Here is an 18,806-nt window from a genome sequence, read left to right as displayed (position 1 = left end):
CGATTAGTTGTTAGTATAGCAGTCCTAGTTATGATGACATTAGCTTACAGTGAGTTTACAGTGACCATATACGTCCTACAATATCACTGGGAAATTCCTAAAAGATAATTTGTTTGTTGTTTAGTTGTTAGGAAGATTAATTGATGTGTATCGTCTAATTTAGAAACAAGTGCCAATAAAGAAGCCTACTTAATGCATGTTTATCTGTTGTTTTCTCTCACCTATCTACCATGCTTTTATCATGATTTTTATTTTTGCCATTTGCTGTTTTTATTTTATTGTTTGAGCTATAATTGTGTCTGATTAAGTTTGTGTAATCCATGATTTATTATCTTACATATTCTTTTTTGTTGTTTTTACCAGGAATGGACTACCAAGATAACAATAGCTGAATTGTCTGGTACAAGAAAAACTGGACACTCTTCAGGTCAGGTCAGTTTGAAACGACTACACTCTAAATGCAGACAGATATTCTCATTATCTGCTTGTTGGCCTGTTGGAGCCGAGATTCCTGACTTATCAGTTGAGACGGACACCAGCTTGCCCTTTGTTGTTCCCGTCTAACTAACCTAGATATTGCTGTCACTCTGCTATGCAATGACGGTTGGAACTCATATCGTCATCATACCAAAAGAGCTGCACAGAAACAGTTTTCCAATATGGTCATATCTAATGCCTATCACACATTTTATGAAATATACAGTATATTCTGATGGGTGAGTCTTTCTTAAGATGAGAAAGTGGTTCTCTCACTGTGGATGGATCTAAATAGAAACGGTCTGCTCTAATGGCTCCACGCACAGCTGCTGACTCACTGACTGACCAAACAGGCCGCAGGCAGAAAATCCACCAAGTAAAGTCCCCATTCAAGTATTCGAGGAATGCTATAGAGATTTTTGAGAGTTGGTGCACCTCTTTATTGATCTTGCTGTCAGATACTTCTCAGTAAATAATCCTTTGTAATATACTGAGCACCTGGTTTGGCACACTGTATTATACACGATTCACTTGAAAATCATAGTGTGAAACCATTACTTTACAGGTTAAAGGTATATGTCAGGATAAACAGTGAATGTTACATACTTTTGGCAATACTCACTGTGTCCAGTTAGAGGTGGCGAGGCTCTGGGAAACCCCCAACAAGAGGGTCAAAGCTCTGGGCAGTACTGTAGAAGTGAAATCTGAGAGCCAGAGCATCGTTGGAAGAGATAGAAATGGATTCATTTGATGAAAGAACATAAAGATTACTAAGGTCCTTTTGCAAAAAGTAAAAACCTAGTGGTGCACAGAATTCAACAAACAAATACAAGACTGGTTGTAATATAATATATAGCCTGCCAGCCAATGTGCTTCAAGCTCAGTGCACTTCTTAAAAGCTAGTGTGGAACTCCCACTTTATGTTATTTGACAAAGATCTGTACTTTGTTCGGTAATTTTGTGAGCAAACATAAATCTAACCTTTTTAAAGTTAGAAATGAACATACAAGGAGTTAAATTGCATAAAACTGGTCAGCGCATACAGACTTGTCAGTGTTTTCACCCTGTCATTTATTCATTTCCTCCTCAGATTAAGCTGTAAATTGGGTGGGGGTCTGTTCTGTGAACTCTCGGGGTAAAAGAGCTCCGTCCTGCTCTGTCCTGAGTCCTGCGGGGCATCAGAGACAACAAGGGAATGGCTTTAAATAGCACCACAGTTGTGTCCATTTATCAACACTGTAAGGACAGCTAACCTGAGTCAGACTGGGCCTCAGCTGCTGTAGCTCAGCCCTGACACCCCTAGCAATATTTGTGTGGTGGTACAGCCCACACACCCCTGCTGAAGCCCCAGTAGACTGGCTCAGCAGGTCAAAACTGTATCATGTGCTGCTGGTGGATGGACACACCAACGCTTGTTGTCCACACCTCTACAGAAACAGTCTCAGTCCATATAGTAAATATAAGACCACATTACATAAAATAGCTCGACAAAGACTGCTTAATCTGTGAACAATGACTCCCATGATATTGTATACTCCGATCACACTGCATAAATAGTCAACAAATAATCCATGTCACAAACATCAAAATATCAGGTGAAATCATCTCTGACTCCTCTCAGCCTGCTCACTAATGTACATATAGCTGACGACAGTGGTGAAAGAAGTACTCTGATCTTATACTTAAGTAAAAGTAGTAGTACCACAGTGTAAAAGTCATGCATTCAAAATCTTACTTATGTAAAAGTACACAAGTATTAGCATCAAAATATACTTAAAGTACCAAAGTACTCATTATGCAGAATGGCCCATTTCAGAAAAATATATATCATATCACTGGATTATAACTATTGATGCATTATAATGTTGCATCACTATGTAGTATCATTAAGTAGTATCACTAATGTTGCAGCTGGTAAATTATGGGTTCATTTCAATTACTTTATAAACTGCCAGGTAGCTTAATCCTTAATAATACATCATAATTTATAAATTGATTTATATTTCTGTATTAATAATCTGAATCTGCAAAGTAACTCAAATAAATGTAGCTGAGTAAAAAGTATAATATTTGATTCCGAAATGTAGTGGAGTAGAAGTATAAAGTTTCATAACATGGAATTACTCTGGTAAAGTACCTCAAAAATTGTACTTAGGTACAGTACTCAAGTAAATGTACTTACAATCCACCACTGGCTGATGAGGCCCACCATAACATCCTAATGCCACCACGATTAAAACTCTTATTAAAGTCTAACATATATTCCTCAGGCACTCAATCATATCAATCATGGCTTTACTTTATCTGCTTATTGTGAGATTCAGTGTGTCAGGACTCTGTGTCGTGTTCTTGCTGAGGGCTTGCATGTGCTACCCAGACTAGACTGTGACCCCATAGGTGATGTACTCAAACACCTCATGATGCCCTTCTCTTTTGCCCGGCAGCTGCCAGTTATAGGCTACAGGGTGAACTGAGGTTAGAATAGTGCTGCTGAAAAGGCCCTTCAATCTAAAAAACAGATGTTTTGAGCTGTTATTCTTTTGAATACACAGAGGACACGCAAACTACAGTATGTGGCCTAACATTTGTTTTACCTTATAATGTCTCTGTATGTCCAGCATCAGAATATATTTTAGCTGTTTCTCTCTTTAACTACATGAGCAGTGAAGATACCACGTCATAATTTCCCAGCTGTGACTGCTGAATGCTTAGCTGTTATAAACAGAACCCCGACACACAACAGGTGCCACCTGTAGACAGAGGAGACCACACTGTTACCAAGCTGCTTTAAAGGCACACAGTGAGCCTTTTTAAAGGAACAGTGTGTAACATTTTGGGGGATCTTTTAGCAGAAATAGAATATAATATTCATAACTATGATTTAATTAGTGTATAATCACCTGAAACTAAGAATCGTTGTGTTTTCGTTAGCTTAGAATGAGCCCTTCATATCTACATAGGGAGCGGGTCCTCTTCACGGAGTCCACCATGTTGCTCCGCCATGTTTCTACAGTAACCCAGAACGAACAAACCAAACACTGGCTCTAGCAAGAGCCTTTTGCCTTTTTTCATTACCTGAAGGCCACCGTAGTTCTCCGACACGCTTGTGAAACTGCGGTAACGTGAGCCGCAGAGTGCAAAATCGTGGTACCACCAGCTGCCGTCTGACTTCTGTTGCTCCTAAAGTAGTGTTATTATGGTAAGGATGGCCTCTGAGCAAGACAAAATGGCGTTACCACGGTTTTGCACTCGGCGGTTCACGTTACCACAGTCTTGGAAATTAAGGGAGGAGTGAGCGAAGGGGTACTCAGTTGGTTGCAATCTGCAACCACGCCACTAGATTTCGCAAAATTCTACACACTGTACCTTTAAGTGAGAGAAAAAAAAGTAAAAAGTTAATTACAGTAAAAGTAAAATAAAAGTAATTCAATATCATATGGAAAATTACAAAAATATATGAATTTGATTTAAAACATTTGGCTACAATACACTTTAGGAAAATAATAATTTGGTCCAAAGGATGTGGTCTGAAATGGTCCAGTGTGTCCTCCTTTGTCCTTCCTCTGTGCAGTATTCATAATGTCAGCACTCTCAGCTAACACGCTGGCATAAGCAAGACATAACTCTGCCTTACTGGCTTGTTGACAACCACAGAGAGACTGTTAACAGTGGTGCTATCCATGATGGACCACCATCCCTTAACAGCACCAACCACTGCATTATCAAAGATTCCTATATAATTCTGCCCCACTCACAAATAGACTTTCATTATTATTTTTTTGCCTTAATCTGCAGAAATCATGAGGGAGGATGTGTTTTGCCTCCTCAACTGTTAAATCAATTAAACCACAATGTATATGTTCCTTTAGAGAGAACACCCAAGTTCTTTCCTGTCATTGTTGCTGAGGTGTGAATGCATGTGCAGAACTTTTCATGGATCGCTCACTGCCCCCTAGTGAAAACACACAGACACACATCCTGACTTTGCTGTTACTGTATTTAATTATATGTCCTGTTGATCCCTCTGCTAACAACCAAAATCTGTGAGACGGTAAATCTCTTATCGATACACTTTCACCACTTTATACTTTGCTTTTGTGTTGTTTTAACTCAAAGGTTGTTTACCAAAGTAGACAGCAACAACTGAAAAATGAACTTGATAAGAAGATAAATGTAGAGCATCATTTACTTCTTGCATCATACAAAGTCTTTTCTCTGTAGTTTCTCTCAGGTCATGTCAGCGTGCCAGAAACAATTATCAAGTCATGCAGAATAAATTTAGATTAGGTCACTGATCTCTTCTCATGCAGGCTCTAGACTCACGTAAGCATGTTAAATATGACATATGATATTATTGGAGACACACACACACACACACACACACAGCAACAGGTGGATGGGCCTTTAGGATTTGGAAACAGAGATTTCATCCTTCTCAAGGAAAAAATCTCTTAGCTAATGAGCAGAACAGATTAAAAACTGAATTGACTTCATCTCTTCTTAAAATATACTTTTATCGGCAAGCTTATCCTGATTTGACTTGAGTTCTTTGATTTTACTTGTATTTTTATCTTTTTTTTTAAATAAATGTCTATTATTATATATGTTTTTCTTACATCATTTCAATTATTTTTATCTAGCTCAACACTTTTTATAGCTCAAGACTTTTTTATTTGGATTGGCTTTTAATACCTAGTAGCGCTGTGACATTTTCCTTATGCTTTTTATGTACCTTTTTATGATTTTATGATATGTTATGTTTTTATTCCTGTTATTTCTTGATGCTAATGTAAAGCACTTTGGGTACCTTTTGGTTATTGTAAAAGGCTATACGAATAAATGTTGATTGATTGATTGATTATTTGTGTTTTTAAAGTCAAACGATTTCATAATTTGTTGATTTTAATTTTCTATCTTTTGTAAGTGTACAACTTTATGATGTTTCATGTCATTTTTGATGTCCTAATTACAATTTTAATATAATCATAAAAAGGTACATAAAAAGCATAAGGAAAATGTCACAGCGCTACTAGGTATTTAAAAGCCAATCCAAATAAAAAAGTCTTGAGCTAGATAAAAAATAATTGAAATGATGTAAGAAAAACATATATAATAATAGACATTTATTTTAAAAAAGAGATAAAAAAAATACAATTCAAGTAAAATCAAAGAACTCAAGTCAAATCAGGATAAGCTCTCCGATAAAAGTATATTTTAAGAAGAGATGAAGTCAATTCAGTTTTTAATCTGCTCTGCTCATTAGCTAAGAGATTTTTTCCTTGAAAAAAAAAATTAGTTTACTCCTGTAGAATACTAAGTGATCCAACAAACTCCATTTAGACAAACAGTATATCAATAAACTCTCAACTGTATATCATTCTTATTGCTGTTCCACCCCCAAATTACATTAAAATATATTTCTAACAACCAGTGGTTAAAGAAGTACTCAGATCCTGTACTTAAAAGTACAAATACCACACTGTGGAAATACTCCACTACAAGTAAAAGACCTGCATTCAAAACCTCACTTAAGAGTAAAAACATGTAAGTATTATCAGCTAAATGTACAAAGTATGAAAATGCTTAAATGTATGGAACGTTCCCTGTCAGTCTTTTACTATTATATATGATGTTTGTATATATAAATATAAATATATATATATATATATATATATATATATATATATATATATATATATATATATATTTATATTTAAATAATATGTATTGGTAGGGCACTGGTATAGCCTGAATAGATGTTAGAGCTCCAGTTTGTTGAATCACTCTGTATTTATCAGGGACTAAGCTGTTTTTCTAGGAGACATTTGTTGCTTTGAGTAGAAATGAGTAAAAACTGAATGGAGTTCTGCCACTACTTGATCAACACCTTCTCACAAAAAAATATATCTTATACTGTATATACTGTATATTTTCTTAATGTATATATTCTTAATATGCCTGTATATATTCTTAATATGCCCTTGTACAAAGTATTTCCTTTTATAATGTAATATAATTTATTATTTTAATGGAGCTCCACAGCAAAACGTATTTCACACGATTGCACCTGTATAACCAGCGTGACAATAATCATCTTTCATCATCATCTGAGGAGGCACGGCCATGCAGAAGAAGTCTGCGCATGCGCAGTACTGACAAGCGTCGATCCAGCAGCACGATTTGAACAACTTCCTGGTCCGGGAAAATATCTATCTGACATTATCGCGACAGCCTGCTCGGTTGGTATCTGCAGCTCAGCTCAGCTCAGCAGCAGCAGCAGCAGCAGCAGCTAGGCCCTGGTGCTGGAATGAGAAACTATAAGTTATTATTATTAGTTAAACATTAACAGAGCTCAGCGTGACGTTTCAGAAACACCTCAGCTCTCCTCAGGACTCAGCTATGGTCCGAAACACGAGGGAGACTCTGAACATATGGTAAGTTTAGGAGCTAACTGTTAGCATTGAGCTAGCTGGCTAATCCATCAACACCCAGCTTGTGACAGCTGACCAGCCAACTAGCTACAGTTAGCATTAGCAAAGTGAGCTGGCTTGGCATAATCTCGTTTAAACAGGTGACTTGTTTAGGAGGGATTGTGTTGCTGGGTTTAGTAACAACCTTCCCAGGATGTTGTTTCCTGCCTCAGCACACTCAGGTGTTTGTTTGAGTGATGTTAACAGAGGCTAACAGCCTGCTAGCTAGCATTGGTATGTCGTCGTTGCTTGGTGCAACAGTCTGGCTAAACAAACAACAACAGACTGACAGAATACCAGAGATGTTGGCAGTGTTTTCTCTGTGTTCATGTGTGTTTTATTCCCTGTTTCACCTCTTATTGGTGGATATATATGATGCCTTAAGGCCGACTTTATAATGTGCCCTTAAAGGTCCCATATTATAAAAATGTTTTTTTTATTATAAAGCAGGCTTAAAGGTCCATATCATGCTCATTTTCAGGTTCATACTTGTATTTTGTGTTTCTACTAGAACATGATTACATGCTGTAATGTTAAAAAAAAACCTTTGTTTTCCTCATACTGTCGGCCTGAATATGCCTGTATTTACCCTCTGTCTTAAACGCTCTGTTTTAGTGCATTTCGACGGAATTGCGACGAAATTGCAACAGAATTGCATTGCTAGGCTACAGCTTGGGTCCATGTGCTCTTCCTGTCAGCTGGTGACATTCACATACACACTGCTACCAGGAATAAACTGGGACACATTTAGAATGTTTACGTTTAATTCTGTGTAAAGGGTCTAAATATTGTATATTTGTGACATCACAAATGGACCGACATCCTGACAGCGTGTTTCAAATGCAGAGTTTCTGAATACGGGCTGTGTGTATTTCCCTGTGGATTGAGCGTTTCGATACTTTCACAGTATTTATATAGGACTTAATCCTGCTGTTTGATAAAAAAAAACAAGTAAATCTCACTTTTTTATAATATGGGACCTTTAAGTCCTATATAAATACTGTGAAATTATCGAAAACGCTCAATCCACAGGGAAATACACATAGCCCGTATTCAGAAACTCTGCATTTGAAACAAGCCGTCAGGATTTCTGCCCTTTCGTGATGTCACGAATACACAATATTTAGACCCCTGACACAGATTTAAACGTAAACATTTTAAATGTGTCCCAATTTATTTCCTGGTTGCAGTGTATGTGAATGTCATCAGCTGACAGGAAGTACGCGTGGACCCAAGCTGTTGCCTAGGAAAGCAATTCTGTTGCAATTCAGTCAAAATGCGCTAAAACGGAGTGTTTCAGACAGAGGATAAATACAGGCATATTCAGGCGAACAGTATGAGGAAAGTAATGTTTTTTTTTAACATTACAGAATGTAAATATGTTCTAGTAGAAACACAAAATACAAGTATGAACCTGAAAATGAGCATAATATGGGACCTTTAAGGAGAACAAATCATCACTCCAAGTCCTTTATCCCTTCTGCTGTTAAGCTGCTGAACACAGACCATACCCATTTTAAATGACTGCATTTTTAAATGCAGGTTGTCCACCAATCGGAAGGTCGGTGGTTTGATCCCCGGCTGCTCCGGGTCACATGTCGATGTGTCCTTGAGCAAGACACTTAACCCCAAATTGCTCCCGAAGGCATAGCCATCGGCGTGTGAATGAGTATTTAGATTAGATCCTGATGGTAGTAGCCTCTGCCATCAGTGTATGAATGTGTGTGTGTGTGAATGGGTGAATACTGACATGTAGTGTAAAGCGCTTTGAGTGGTCGGAAGACTAGAAAAGCGCTATATAAATGCAAGGCCATTCACCATTTAACTAATTATTGGTTGTATGGATGGATGTATGGACTGAATGCTACAAATGAATTGTCCCCTTTGGAGATAAATAAAGTTGTCTGAACTGAACTGAACTGAATATTATGCTCTCTTTTAAGGTTTCAGGTTGACATGCCTTAAAGAACACAATTTAATTGATGTGTTTCGCTGTAATTACTGCTGACACATTGGGTCTGTGACTGTTTCACCTCTATTGGTAGATACATCAATTCAAACTTTATTTCAGACACACAGGAGGGTCCATAGCAATAAAAGAAAAGAAAAAGAAACAAAAAACATACAAGATAAGACCACAGCAGTTCATCATTCAATTCATATGAATAGGCTATCTCGCCAGTGTTTTCTGACACTGGATGAGTACTGAGTGCAGCTCTTGCTCGGGCTGGTTAAAGCCTCTATGATGCTGTTCTCTGACTCATCCAAACAACAAATAAAATTATACATCAAATATCTTAAAAGTGCCTCACATGTAGGAATACCAGAGGACACAAACAGTTGACTGGCACTATGCCATCTGGGAACCCGAAGCAACAACCTCATTGCATCATTGTAAGCCACTATGAACCTTCACATGCTACTTTTCTTGTAACTAAACCAAAGATGAGCTGTGTACAAAGGCGTGCAGAAAGCTCTAAATAATGAACATTTTACATTTACAGAACACATACTGAACTTACGAAGCAACATATTTGCCTGAGCATATAGTTTACAGCATTGTCCATAGATATCTCTGTCATCATTCCAGTCATCAGTGAGAAAATGGCCAAGGTATTTTATTTCCCTGCATGTCGTGAGAGGAATATCGCACAAATGAAACGCAGGAAGAACTAATCTCTTATCTTCTCTATTATGCTCTCTTTAAAAAACTCAGGTTGACATGCCTCAAAAACACATTTTAATTGATGTGTTTCGCTGTAATTACTGCTGACACATTGGGTGTGTGTGTGACAAACAACTTGGCAGGCCAACAGTGCTTAATGGATTATTGTGAGCATTCCCCCCACTGATATTTGATTTTTGTCTCTTCCATCTTTTAGGGGATGAGACGAGATCGGTTGTTTCAGCATTTGCAGCTCTGGGCTCGTTGACTCTCTCTGTGTTGGGTCAGGATGGCGCAGGGAGGCTCTCAGCTTGACTTCCACATCCTGCAGGACCTCAAACAGCGTTTCCCAGAGATCCCAGAGGGGGTAGTGTCACAGTGCCTTCTGCAGGTATACACACACAGAAACACACACTTTTGTTTCCTGCATATGCTCTGAAAAGCTGTTTGGAGAATGTTGGGAAATTGAGTAGAAGAAGAAGGTTGATTTGTGTTAGGATGTCCTGCTATGTTTGCACTACCCGATTACTAACCTTTAGTATTATCTAGGGCTGTCCCGAATACCATTTTTTGGGCTTCGAAGCTTCGGTGAGAAATATTCGAAGGTATTTGAATCTTCGGGACAGTGCCTACTGTTACGTACACTTTTCGCCCTTCACCTCCATGCCAGGGAGACCTCCTCTGTTGTTAAGAGCCTGACCAGCATGTTTGTGTGCTCATTATCTGGGGGAATATCCATTAGACAGTCTACACTTTGATTGATGTCTTTTGGGCCAATAGTTTTTGAGAAAAGTGGGGAAAAGTAACGCCTCCGCCTATGTATGGAAGATCATTAACATTCAATTAGTGTAATAAACATTATCTTTATTGACCTTTTATTAAGTAACAGTGCTGTAACATCAAAATTGTGCGCAGGATTACACACAAACAGTGTCTGTGTTGACAGACTTGCTGCTGCAGTGCCGAGCAGTCAATGAGCGCCATAGCACCCTTTCTAAAGGGTAATATGTTATTTCACAACTTGTGATAGCACAATAATCATTTCTTACAGACTACAGTACTGTGAGAAGCATAAATTAAGTCGAAATGTACAATTTCGCTGCTCTAGTCATCTCCCCTCTCAAGCTGCAGAAGCTGCAGTCGGGACTGAAGCTTCCCCTCCAGGCGCTGTGGGCGCACATAACAAACTTACTGAAATCTCACAGGAACAAATGGCGTGGAGGTCTCTTGCTTGATCGGTAATGAAAGAGAGGGAACTGAAGATCATGGCACCCATATAAATTTTATCCACGGCCTGGAGGTATTTATTCAGCGATGGGCGAAAAAAGGTTGTCATTAGTGTACGGAATATAGTTAGTGTACATTAAACACACGCACCTCTACACATAAGAAACAGCGATATTCGTCTGGGAATACCTATCTGTCGCGGGGGGGCTGGAGGCGATCCCAGCTGACATTGGGTGAAGGCGGGGTACACCCTGGACAGGTCGCCAGACTGTCACAGGGCTGACACATGGAGACAGACAACCATTCACGCTCACATTCACACCTACGGGCAATTTAGAGTCAACAATTAACCTAACCTGCATGTCTTTGGACTGTGAGAGGAAGCCGGAGAAAACCCATGATAACACGGGGAGAGCATGCAAACTCTATACAGAGACACCTTGAAAATAACTAATAATAATTAATGTTGTATATGAATAATGAATAATGTTGTGGGATTATTCCTTATTTCCTGGGCTATTTGGGGATTTATACTTTTTTATTACATACTTATATATAAAAAAACAAAGAAAAAACTAAGCATTTGCACACTGATCTAGAGATAGATTACCGTTGGCAACGGTCCAAGCTTCAAAGCTTTGAAGCATTGGGGTCAGCCCTAGTATTATCCCTTTATGAAGTAGTCTTGTGACTGAGCCACACTGCATGACTGACACTGTTCTCTGTCGCTGTCTCAGAACAACAATAACCTGGATCTTTGCTGCCACCTGCTGGCTCAGGAGAGTAACAAATACCTGTATGGAGAGTACCATCACAGTCCAGATGAGGGGCGACTCAGTCGAAACCACATGCTGCACATTAGCCTGGGATACCCGGGCTCAGATGCGAGCAAGGCAAATGGAGGAGCAGCAGGAGTAGGGCGCTCCCTCGTGCACAGCACCAGTGACAGTCACATCGAACCACAGCGGCCCAGCTACCCTGAGCCACTGTCGGCCCCCGCCACCATGGCCCCCTCCCCGGGTTACAATCCTTTCTTCATGAACGATCAGAGCCGCTCGGCTAGCACTCCCACTCCTCCACCCACAATGCAGGGCATGTCTCCCACTTACTCCCCTGTCCCCCGTTACACTATGAACCCTATAACAGTCACTCTTTCGCAAAGTAATATACCCAATGTCCCACAGGCTCTGCAGATCCCGCCTGGGCACTACGCTAACAGCACCAACACCACCCTGTATATTCGACCCTCACCCTCCCAGAGCCCACAGCCAGCACCCTGGTCCTCCTCAGGGGCGCCTGTGTATCAGCATCAGCAGTCCCCCTACAGTACTCCCACGTACGGCTCACCGTACAGCTCCCCGCAGCATCAGGTCCAGCCCCAACCACAGCCCCAGCCGCAACCCCAGCACCAGCAATATTGCTTCCTCCCTATTAGCTCCCCAACCATTCCCAGCATGCCCTACCATCACCAGCAACAACCCCAGCAACAGCCACCTGTTTACAGGCCCTACCACACAAAAAGCTCCCTCAAGAACCAGATAGAGATTACCCTAGAGGGGCCGCGACCTCGCAGCAACTCCCCTGTGCACACCCCCCACCCCCAGGGAGCGCTTTACATGGCCACCAGCCCCTCGCCCAGCTCCCCTTCGAGGGGCATCACTATGAGTGGACCTTCGGGCCCAGCAGCAGCCTTCCACCCTGGGATGTACCTGCAGCATCAGGGTCCTGCAAGGCCTCGACCCGCCTCCTCTCCTCAACCGGGCCAGTCGGCCTACACCTTTAAAATCAAAGTGTCCCCTGGAGGCCAGCCCCAGAGGCCCCTCAGCTCATCTCCTGTGGCCGAAGCAGAGTCTCTTCTCAACATAGTAGACCAAGGGGAACACAACGCCGCCCCTGCACCCATCCTGCCCATCTCCGCTCTGCCAGGGAACATTGTTAGTCAGTTTCAGCATATGCCCCGACGTTCAAGCTCAGGCTCTGATGACTATGCCTACACACAAGGTAGGGGACTCTTGTTTGTTTCTGTCTATTGCTCTGCATGTGTTTGACTTTCTGGCACTAGTGTTTTCCAGTTGTGAGGTGACATTGGATGTGTGTTTGGGGCTGTGTTGTCTAAAATAAAGACTAGACCAAAACATTTAGCCTGAGAATAGCTGACTTCATCTTAGATGACTTCCTACTGGTGTTCGTGAAATTGCTGTTGAGCAGAGTTTATAGCTGCACATCATCTTAGAATTGAGGACTATTTTTTGTATTGGTGCTTAAAATGTGGACCATATAACTGAATGTCTGTGGTTTGATTCCAGCTGGGTGTATTGGTTGCTTGTCATTTTCTCTGTCTCTGCGTTTATCTAAACATTCACTGATAAGATACTAAAAAAAATATATTAAATGTTCATGTTCACCTTACTGATTTTACTGTAAACCTTAAATTTTCATATATGCATACATATATTTGCAACTCTTTAAGATCTCACATGTTACAGATTTTAGACGGTGTGAGAATTGAAAATCCAACTTCTTATTCAGTTATATTAAGGGTCTCCAACAAGTAGCTCGCGAGCTACCAGTAGCTACCAGTAGCTCGCTGCCTGTTTCTGAGTGACCCTGTTCTGATAGCATCGCACCTACATGATGTTGCGTATAATTAATCTTCTTCAACTTGGTTAAAAGTAGGCCCGTTTAATTCAATTTTAACAGTCCAGCGCATTCAGCAGCGCATTCTTCTATCACATGTACAGATGATTTGCCAGCATCCCATTAAATAGGATTTCAGTAAAATTACAACCGTCTGCATGCACAGTGCTTTCTCCCATCACATGTGCAGCCCACACTACTGCCAACACTTTCATGTAAGTTTGGATTATATTACTGGAGGGAATTATATATTTTTATGATACTAAAGTTAACCAACAGATTGTAGCCGAAAGCAAAGTACACTGTCTATAACTTCACACCTGCTGGTTTTTGCTAGCAAACTCTTCCCATTTTTTTAAAGTTTAAATTTAACTTTATTGTCAGTAGGTCTGCGCTCTCCGAGTGCCATTCTAGTTCCCATTATTTTCCATTAATTTCCCATAAATTCATGTTAATTCCCATAGAAAGTTTCCACCTTTTAATATTCCTGGAATTTTGCAAAAATTGATCCGCGATTTGTAATGTTTAGCTGCGATCTTGTAGGCTTAGTTTGCTATCATATTTGAGGCTTTCTCCCCAGCCATTTAAAAATTCTGTAGTTTGTGTGTCTGCTTTGTGACCATTTGTCCTCTTTAACTGTTTGTTGTCTTGCGCTACATAATGTTAAACTGGTGATGGTCAGACTTCTTTGAAAGTTGACATACTGCAAGTTGGCCTTTATTTCACATTTTGTCTGTGTTGCTGCCTTTCTAGTGTTTTTCCTGAGATGTGGTAATTAGTCTTTTCAGTCCCTGTACCGTAATGTCAGTGTAGGGCTTGTATATTGTTATATGGAGTTCGTAACGGAGGACTAAAGTGAGATAAGGTTTTATATAACATTTTATTTTTTATTCTTGAATTTTAAGCATTTTGTGTTTGTTGTGTTTCCCCCCAGCTCTCCTGCTCCACCAGCGGGCCAGGATGGAGCGTCTAATGAAGGAGCTGCGGATGGAGAAGCAGAAACTAGACCACCTGAAGTCCGACGTCAACAACATGGAGTATGACGCCCTTCAAAGACGCTTTCGACGAGTCAACTCCACCAGTCTTATACCCAGAGTAAGGACTGAACACCAACATTGTCTCCTCTTTACAATTTTATGTCACAACAAATCTTCTTATACTTTTTCACATGCTCACAAAAGGTGACGTACAACAATAGGCTGTGGAATTATTATTTATTTCACAAGTTCAGGATTCAGAATATTTTAGACTCTACTTTTACGACTTTAGCAGCTACATTGCTACTGACTGACTGGGTTTGAACCAGGGTTTGGACTTAGTCATGTGTCCAATGGCAGAAAAGGAATCAAATTGATCTTAAAAACAATCAAACTTTGAGTGTTTATTTTTGTCTAATTTAACTGGGTTGTGTGTTTGCGCCGTCTGCAGCCTGAAGAGATGACCCGATTGCGGAGTCTGAACAGACAACTTCAGATTGATATCGACTGCACCCTGAAGGAAACAGATCTGCTGCAGTCTAGAGGTATACACACACACAAACACACAAATGCACATTCCTACACATAAACCTCTGAAGTGTGTCTCTGATTTATTTGAAAGCATTGATCTTGAAAGAGCTGAGCCCAGAAGCAGACAGAGTTGGGTCCAAAGTGATGGATGAGGCTCCATCACGCTGCATACAGATGCAGCGTTCTAAAATGACCGGCTGGTCCGTGACAGGACCCGGGCCGATCCCATGTTGACTCTCATTGGGCCCTTACACAGTGTTTGGTTGGTACGTGATCCTTGTTGATTACGTAATTGATAACAGCATTGCCTCGATACAGTATGCCCCTAATCACAGTGTCTGGAAATGAGTTGCAGTGCTTTATCTATTTAAGAGTGGTGTCTTTGGAAGCTGAAACAGTCTAACTGGCAGCTGGCTCAAAAGTGTGACCAGTTTACTTGCAGTGAGCCCACTGAACATCTGGGTCATGGTCTTCCTGGAAAATTTGTGGAGCATTCTTCCACTTTGTTTCAGTCTCCCAAATGCCTTTTGGCAACCGCTGGCGGAGATGCTATGTGTGCAAGTTGTTTTTAACACCGACTTACTGTTTGCCACTCCAAAGAGCTACGAATGGTGAAGCAGCCAGGCAGCAGTTGTCTCGCCTTTGAACGCTGACTTCCCTCCCCAGTGCCCCTCTCACTCTTTGTTTTTGGGGATGGCCTGCTTTGTCAATGAAGAAATCGGAACTTGCAGCAAAAAGAGCTGCTGCAAAATAATTGGAGTTTAAACTTATGCTTCTTGGGTGCATAATATTTGTTAAAATGTTAAGCCATGCATTTTCATGTCTTCATTGGCAGATAATAAAGTGCATGTTCAAAATTAGGGTATCATATTAGTTACACAGTTGTAAAAACTATTTATTACTGTTCCTGTTATTCACATAGAAATAAAAACAAAATAAAAATGAACATAAATTAATTTTAGTTGTAATTTTTTTATCTATAATATGTCACTATTAAAAAAGGAGACAGCCTGAATTACCATAAAATCTTGAACCACAGAAATTGAACTGACTTGACCTTCCAGTAGATGGCGCTGTGCCGCAATTGCTTCAATAAAGTAGCGTGAAGATTAAACAGCCATTCCTAGACAGTTCTTCAAACTTTAATTTTGTATGTATATAGCTACATTCTTCTGAGACATTATACCTGGCCCTAACAAAAACAAACTAAAACTACTGTAAAACTAAATATATAAAAACTAATGCTGTCAAAGTTAACGTGATAATAACGTGTTGACACAAATTTGTTTTAACGTCACTAATTTCTTTAACGCATTAACGCAATCGATTTTTTTCAGAGGTTGTAGCGGGCTCAGTTTTAAAACTAGAGAGAAGATACTGGTATCATATGAAACTAGGAAACCTAAATAATTAGAATACTAACTTGTCACAAAGGAGGTTAAATAATGCTCCAAACGTACGCTGAATTTTGTTGAGGAAAAACTGGCATGGCCATTTTCAAAGGGGTTCCTTGACCTCTGACCTCAAGATATGTGAATGAAAATGGGTTCGATGGGTACCCACGAGTCTCCCCTTTACAGACATGCCCACTTAATGATAAGCAGACTGACACACTGACAGCTGTTGTTGCCTGTTGGGCTTGAGTTTGCCATGTTATGAGTGAGTTACCTGTGAGGGTTTCTGAATAATATTTGTCATTGTTTTGTGTTGTTAATTGATTTCCAGTAATAGATATATACATACATTTGCATAGAGCAGCATATTTGTCCACTCCCATGTTAGTGTAAGTGTTAAATACTTGACAAATCTCCTTTTAAGGTACATTTTGAGCAGATAAAAAACGTGCGATTAATCACGATTAGATATTTTAATCGATTGACTGCTAATAAAAACTAAAACTAAACCTTTCTGAGAAACTGAAACTAAACTAAAACTCCAAAAACTTACTAAAACTAAAATGAAATTGAAAAGTCAAAACTATTCTAACCTTGGTCTGAACACGGCAGTCTGTCAAGAGGCTCAAGGAGAAGAGCTGGAAACTGGTCGGACTGATTGGACCTGTGGATGGACACTTCTAAACAAATGTCTGTATCTGGTGTCTTCTTTCCTCCGCAGGGAAGTTTGATCCAAAAGCAATGAACAACTTTTATGACCACATTCAGCCCGGTCCGGTTGTGCCGCCCAAACCTGGGAGGAAAGGTGAGCATTTTTCCTGCGTTTTCAGAACAAAAAAAAAAGACGTTTTCAAGGATGTGTAAAGAAAAATAGATGTTCTACAGGTCACAATACGCTCATAGTGCCAAGATACATATTTGAGTGTCAGTGCAAGACCATTCAGGTTCGTCCTTACTCACATACAGTATTTGTGTTATTTGATTTCCAGCACATTGAAGATTTGGGACATTTTTATTTGAAAAACAAGTCTAAAAGCTTTACAGACTTCGGTCTGTATTGGTCAGCATGGCCTCCACAAATGTGTTGCCATGGAAACTAGATGAGAAACCTTGCTCAAGTGAATGCCCACGTCTATCAACATTTCTACTGAATGGTTGATGCTTGAATGCCTGCCTCACGTGTGTGTGTGTGGTGTGACAGCTGTGGTTAATTCCAGCCCTGAGTTGATGACACTTAAATTGTTGCGTTATGCACTTAATCACATGAATTAAACAGCCTTTTTCATTTGTTTTTGTTAGAAGGGGAGCAGGGCCCCAAGCCAGTCCCGGGGCCCCAGAGGGACGAGGACTTCGAAGGCGCCCAGTGGAACTGTGAAAGCTGCACCTTCCTCAACCACCCCGCCCTGAACCGCTGTGAACAGTGCGAGATGCCGCGCTACACCTGAGCTTAGAGCTGCGCTGTATTGCCCGCCCCCCCTGCCCTATCCCCTGCCAATCCGTGGATAGTATAAGCCCCTCCACCCCTCCAAGAGCTGCAGAATATGTCTAGAGGTCTGTCAATCAAATATATAAGCCCCTCTTACCTGCTGAGGAAGAGCCACTATCCCTCTCTGCCCACTTGTCCTGCTCCCGTCTACTACTCCTGTGCACTTTGACCCCTTTTTTCCATTGGAGGATGATGATGATGATTCTTATTCAGGACAGTTGGAGACTCTTCTCATGAGAAGAGGGAGTGACACGCTGCGACTCGGGGCTTCAGAAAGCTTAAAGCGATAGAGGATTGAAGAAGAGGAGGAGGAACTACGGTTTACCTAGAGAACATTCCACGCAGAAAGAGAGACTGCCCTGTTTACACAACTGCGTCCATTCCTGAACTCAAAATGGAGGCACTTCCACTTTAATCTAGGACCGGTGACTATCCTCTCTGACAGTGGAACGATGAAAGCAATGGTATATACATTCTGACTAATGCGAAATGTAGACTGTACACTGTATCTGGCTCTGTATTAGAGCCCATTTCACTGAAAGAAGAACACTAAAGACATTTGCATAGGAGTATATTCCTGGTACTTTTATGCATATTAAGCCACCCTGTATTATGTGTTCAGAAGATGTTGATTCCTGTGCAAATGCCTCAACTTGCTGTACTTAATAAAGGAGCTGATTCTATGTGACTTGACCACGCACAGCTGGCATGTCTGCATAGTTTTTTAATTTTATAATTCAGATGCTCCTTTTTCCCCACATGAATCAAACACACCTTTTTATTTCCCAGTACATGTTTATTATGTAAGTAATCAAACCAGTGGGAATCAGAAACACGGCAGAAAATGGTAGTGGCATGCACACACTCACTCACTAACCAGAGGAAGCTGGTGAAGTTTCTAACCATATTACCTTCTGTCGTGGTCATACTGTCCTCCTTCAG

The 18,806-nt window shown here is 40.5% G+C and overlaps 1 protein-coding gene and 1 long non-coding RNA gene across 2 annotated transcripts; one reads left to right on the top strand and one right to left on the bottom strand.

The window, feature by feature from the left end:
- Positions 1–931: 931 nt before the first annotated feature.
- Positions 932–6,673, bottom strand: LOC119488628. The gene is made up of 3 exons (XR_005206997.1): positions 6,545–6,673; positions 1,541–1,645; positions 932–1,181 (listed from the first exon to the last, which is right to left on the bottom strand). It is a non-coding gene; the product is annotated as an uncharacterized LOC119488628 (long non-coding RNA).
- Positions 6,674–6,677: 4 nt separating this feature from the next.
- Positions 6,678–18,597, top strand: tab3 (TGF-beta activated kinase 1 (MAP3K7) binding protein 3). Its single transcript, XM_037770437.1, has 7 exons — positions 6,678–6,911; positions 9,830–10,003; positions 11,577–12,840; positions 14,411–14,571; positions 14,905–14,998; positions 17,100–17,183; positions 17,678–18,597. Exons 2-7 carry the CDS (start codon positions 9,902–9,904, stop codon positions 17,821–17,823), a joined length of 1,851 nt encoding a protein of 616 aa, XP_037626365.1. The 5' UTR covers positions 6,678–6,911; positions 9,830–9,901; the 3' UTR covers positions 17,824–18,597.
- The last annotated feature ends 209 nt before the right edge of the window (positions 18,598–18,806 follow it).

The sequence above is a fragment of the Sebastes umbrosus genome, chromosome 5, assembly GCF_015220745.1.
Source record: "Sebastes umbrosus isolate fSebUmb1 chromosome 5, fSebUmb1.pri, whole genome shotgun sequence".
In the NCBI taxonomy this organism is placed as follows: Eukaryota; Metazoa; Chordata; class Actinopteri; order Perciformes; family Sebastidae; genus Sebastes; species Sebastes umbrosus.
The sequence above is the reverse complement of the archived record's forward strand: the minus strand, read 5'-3'. Positions and strand labels throughout refer to the sequence as shown.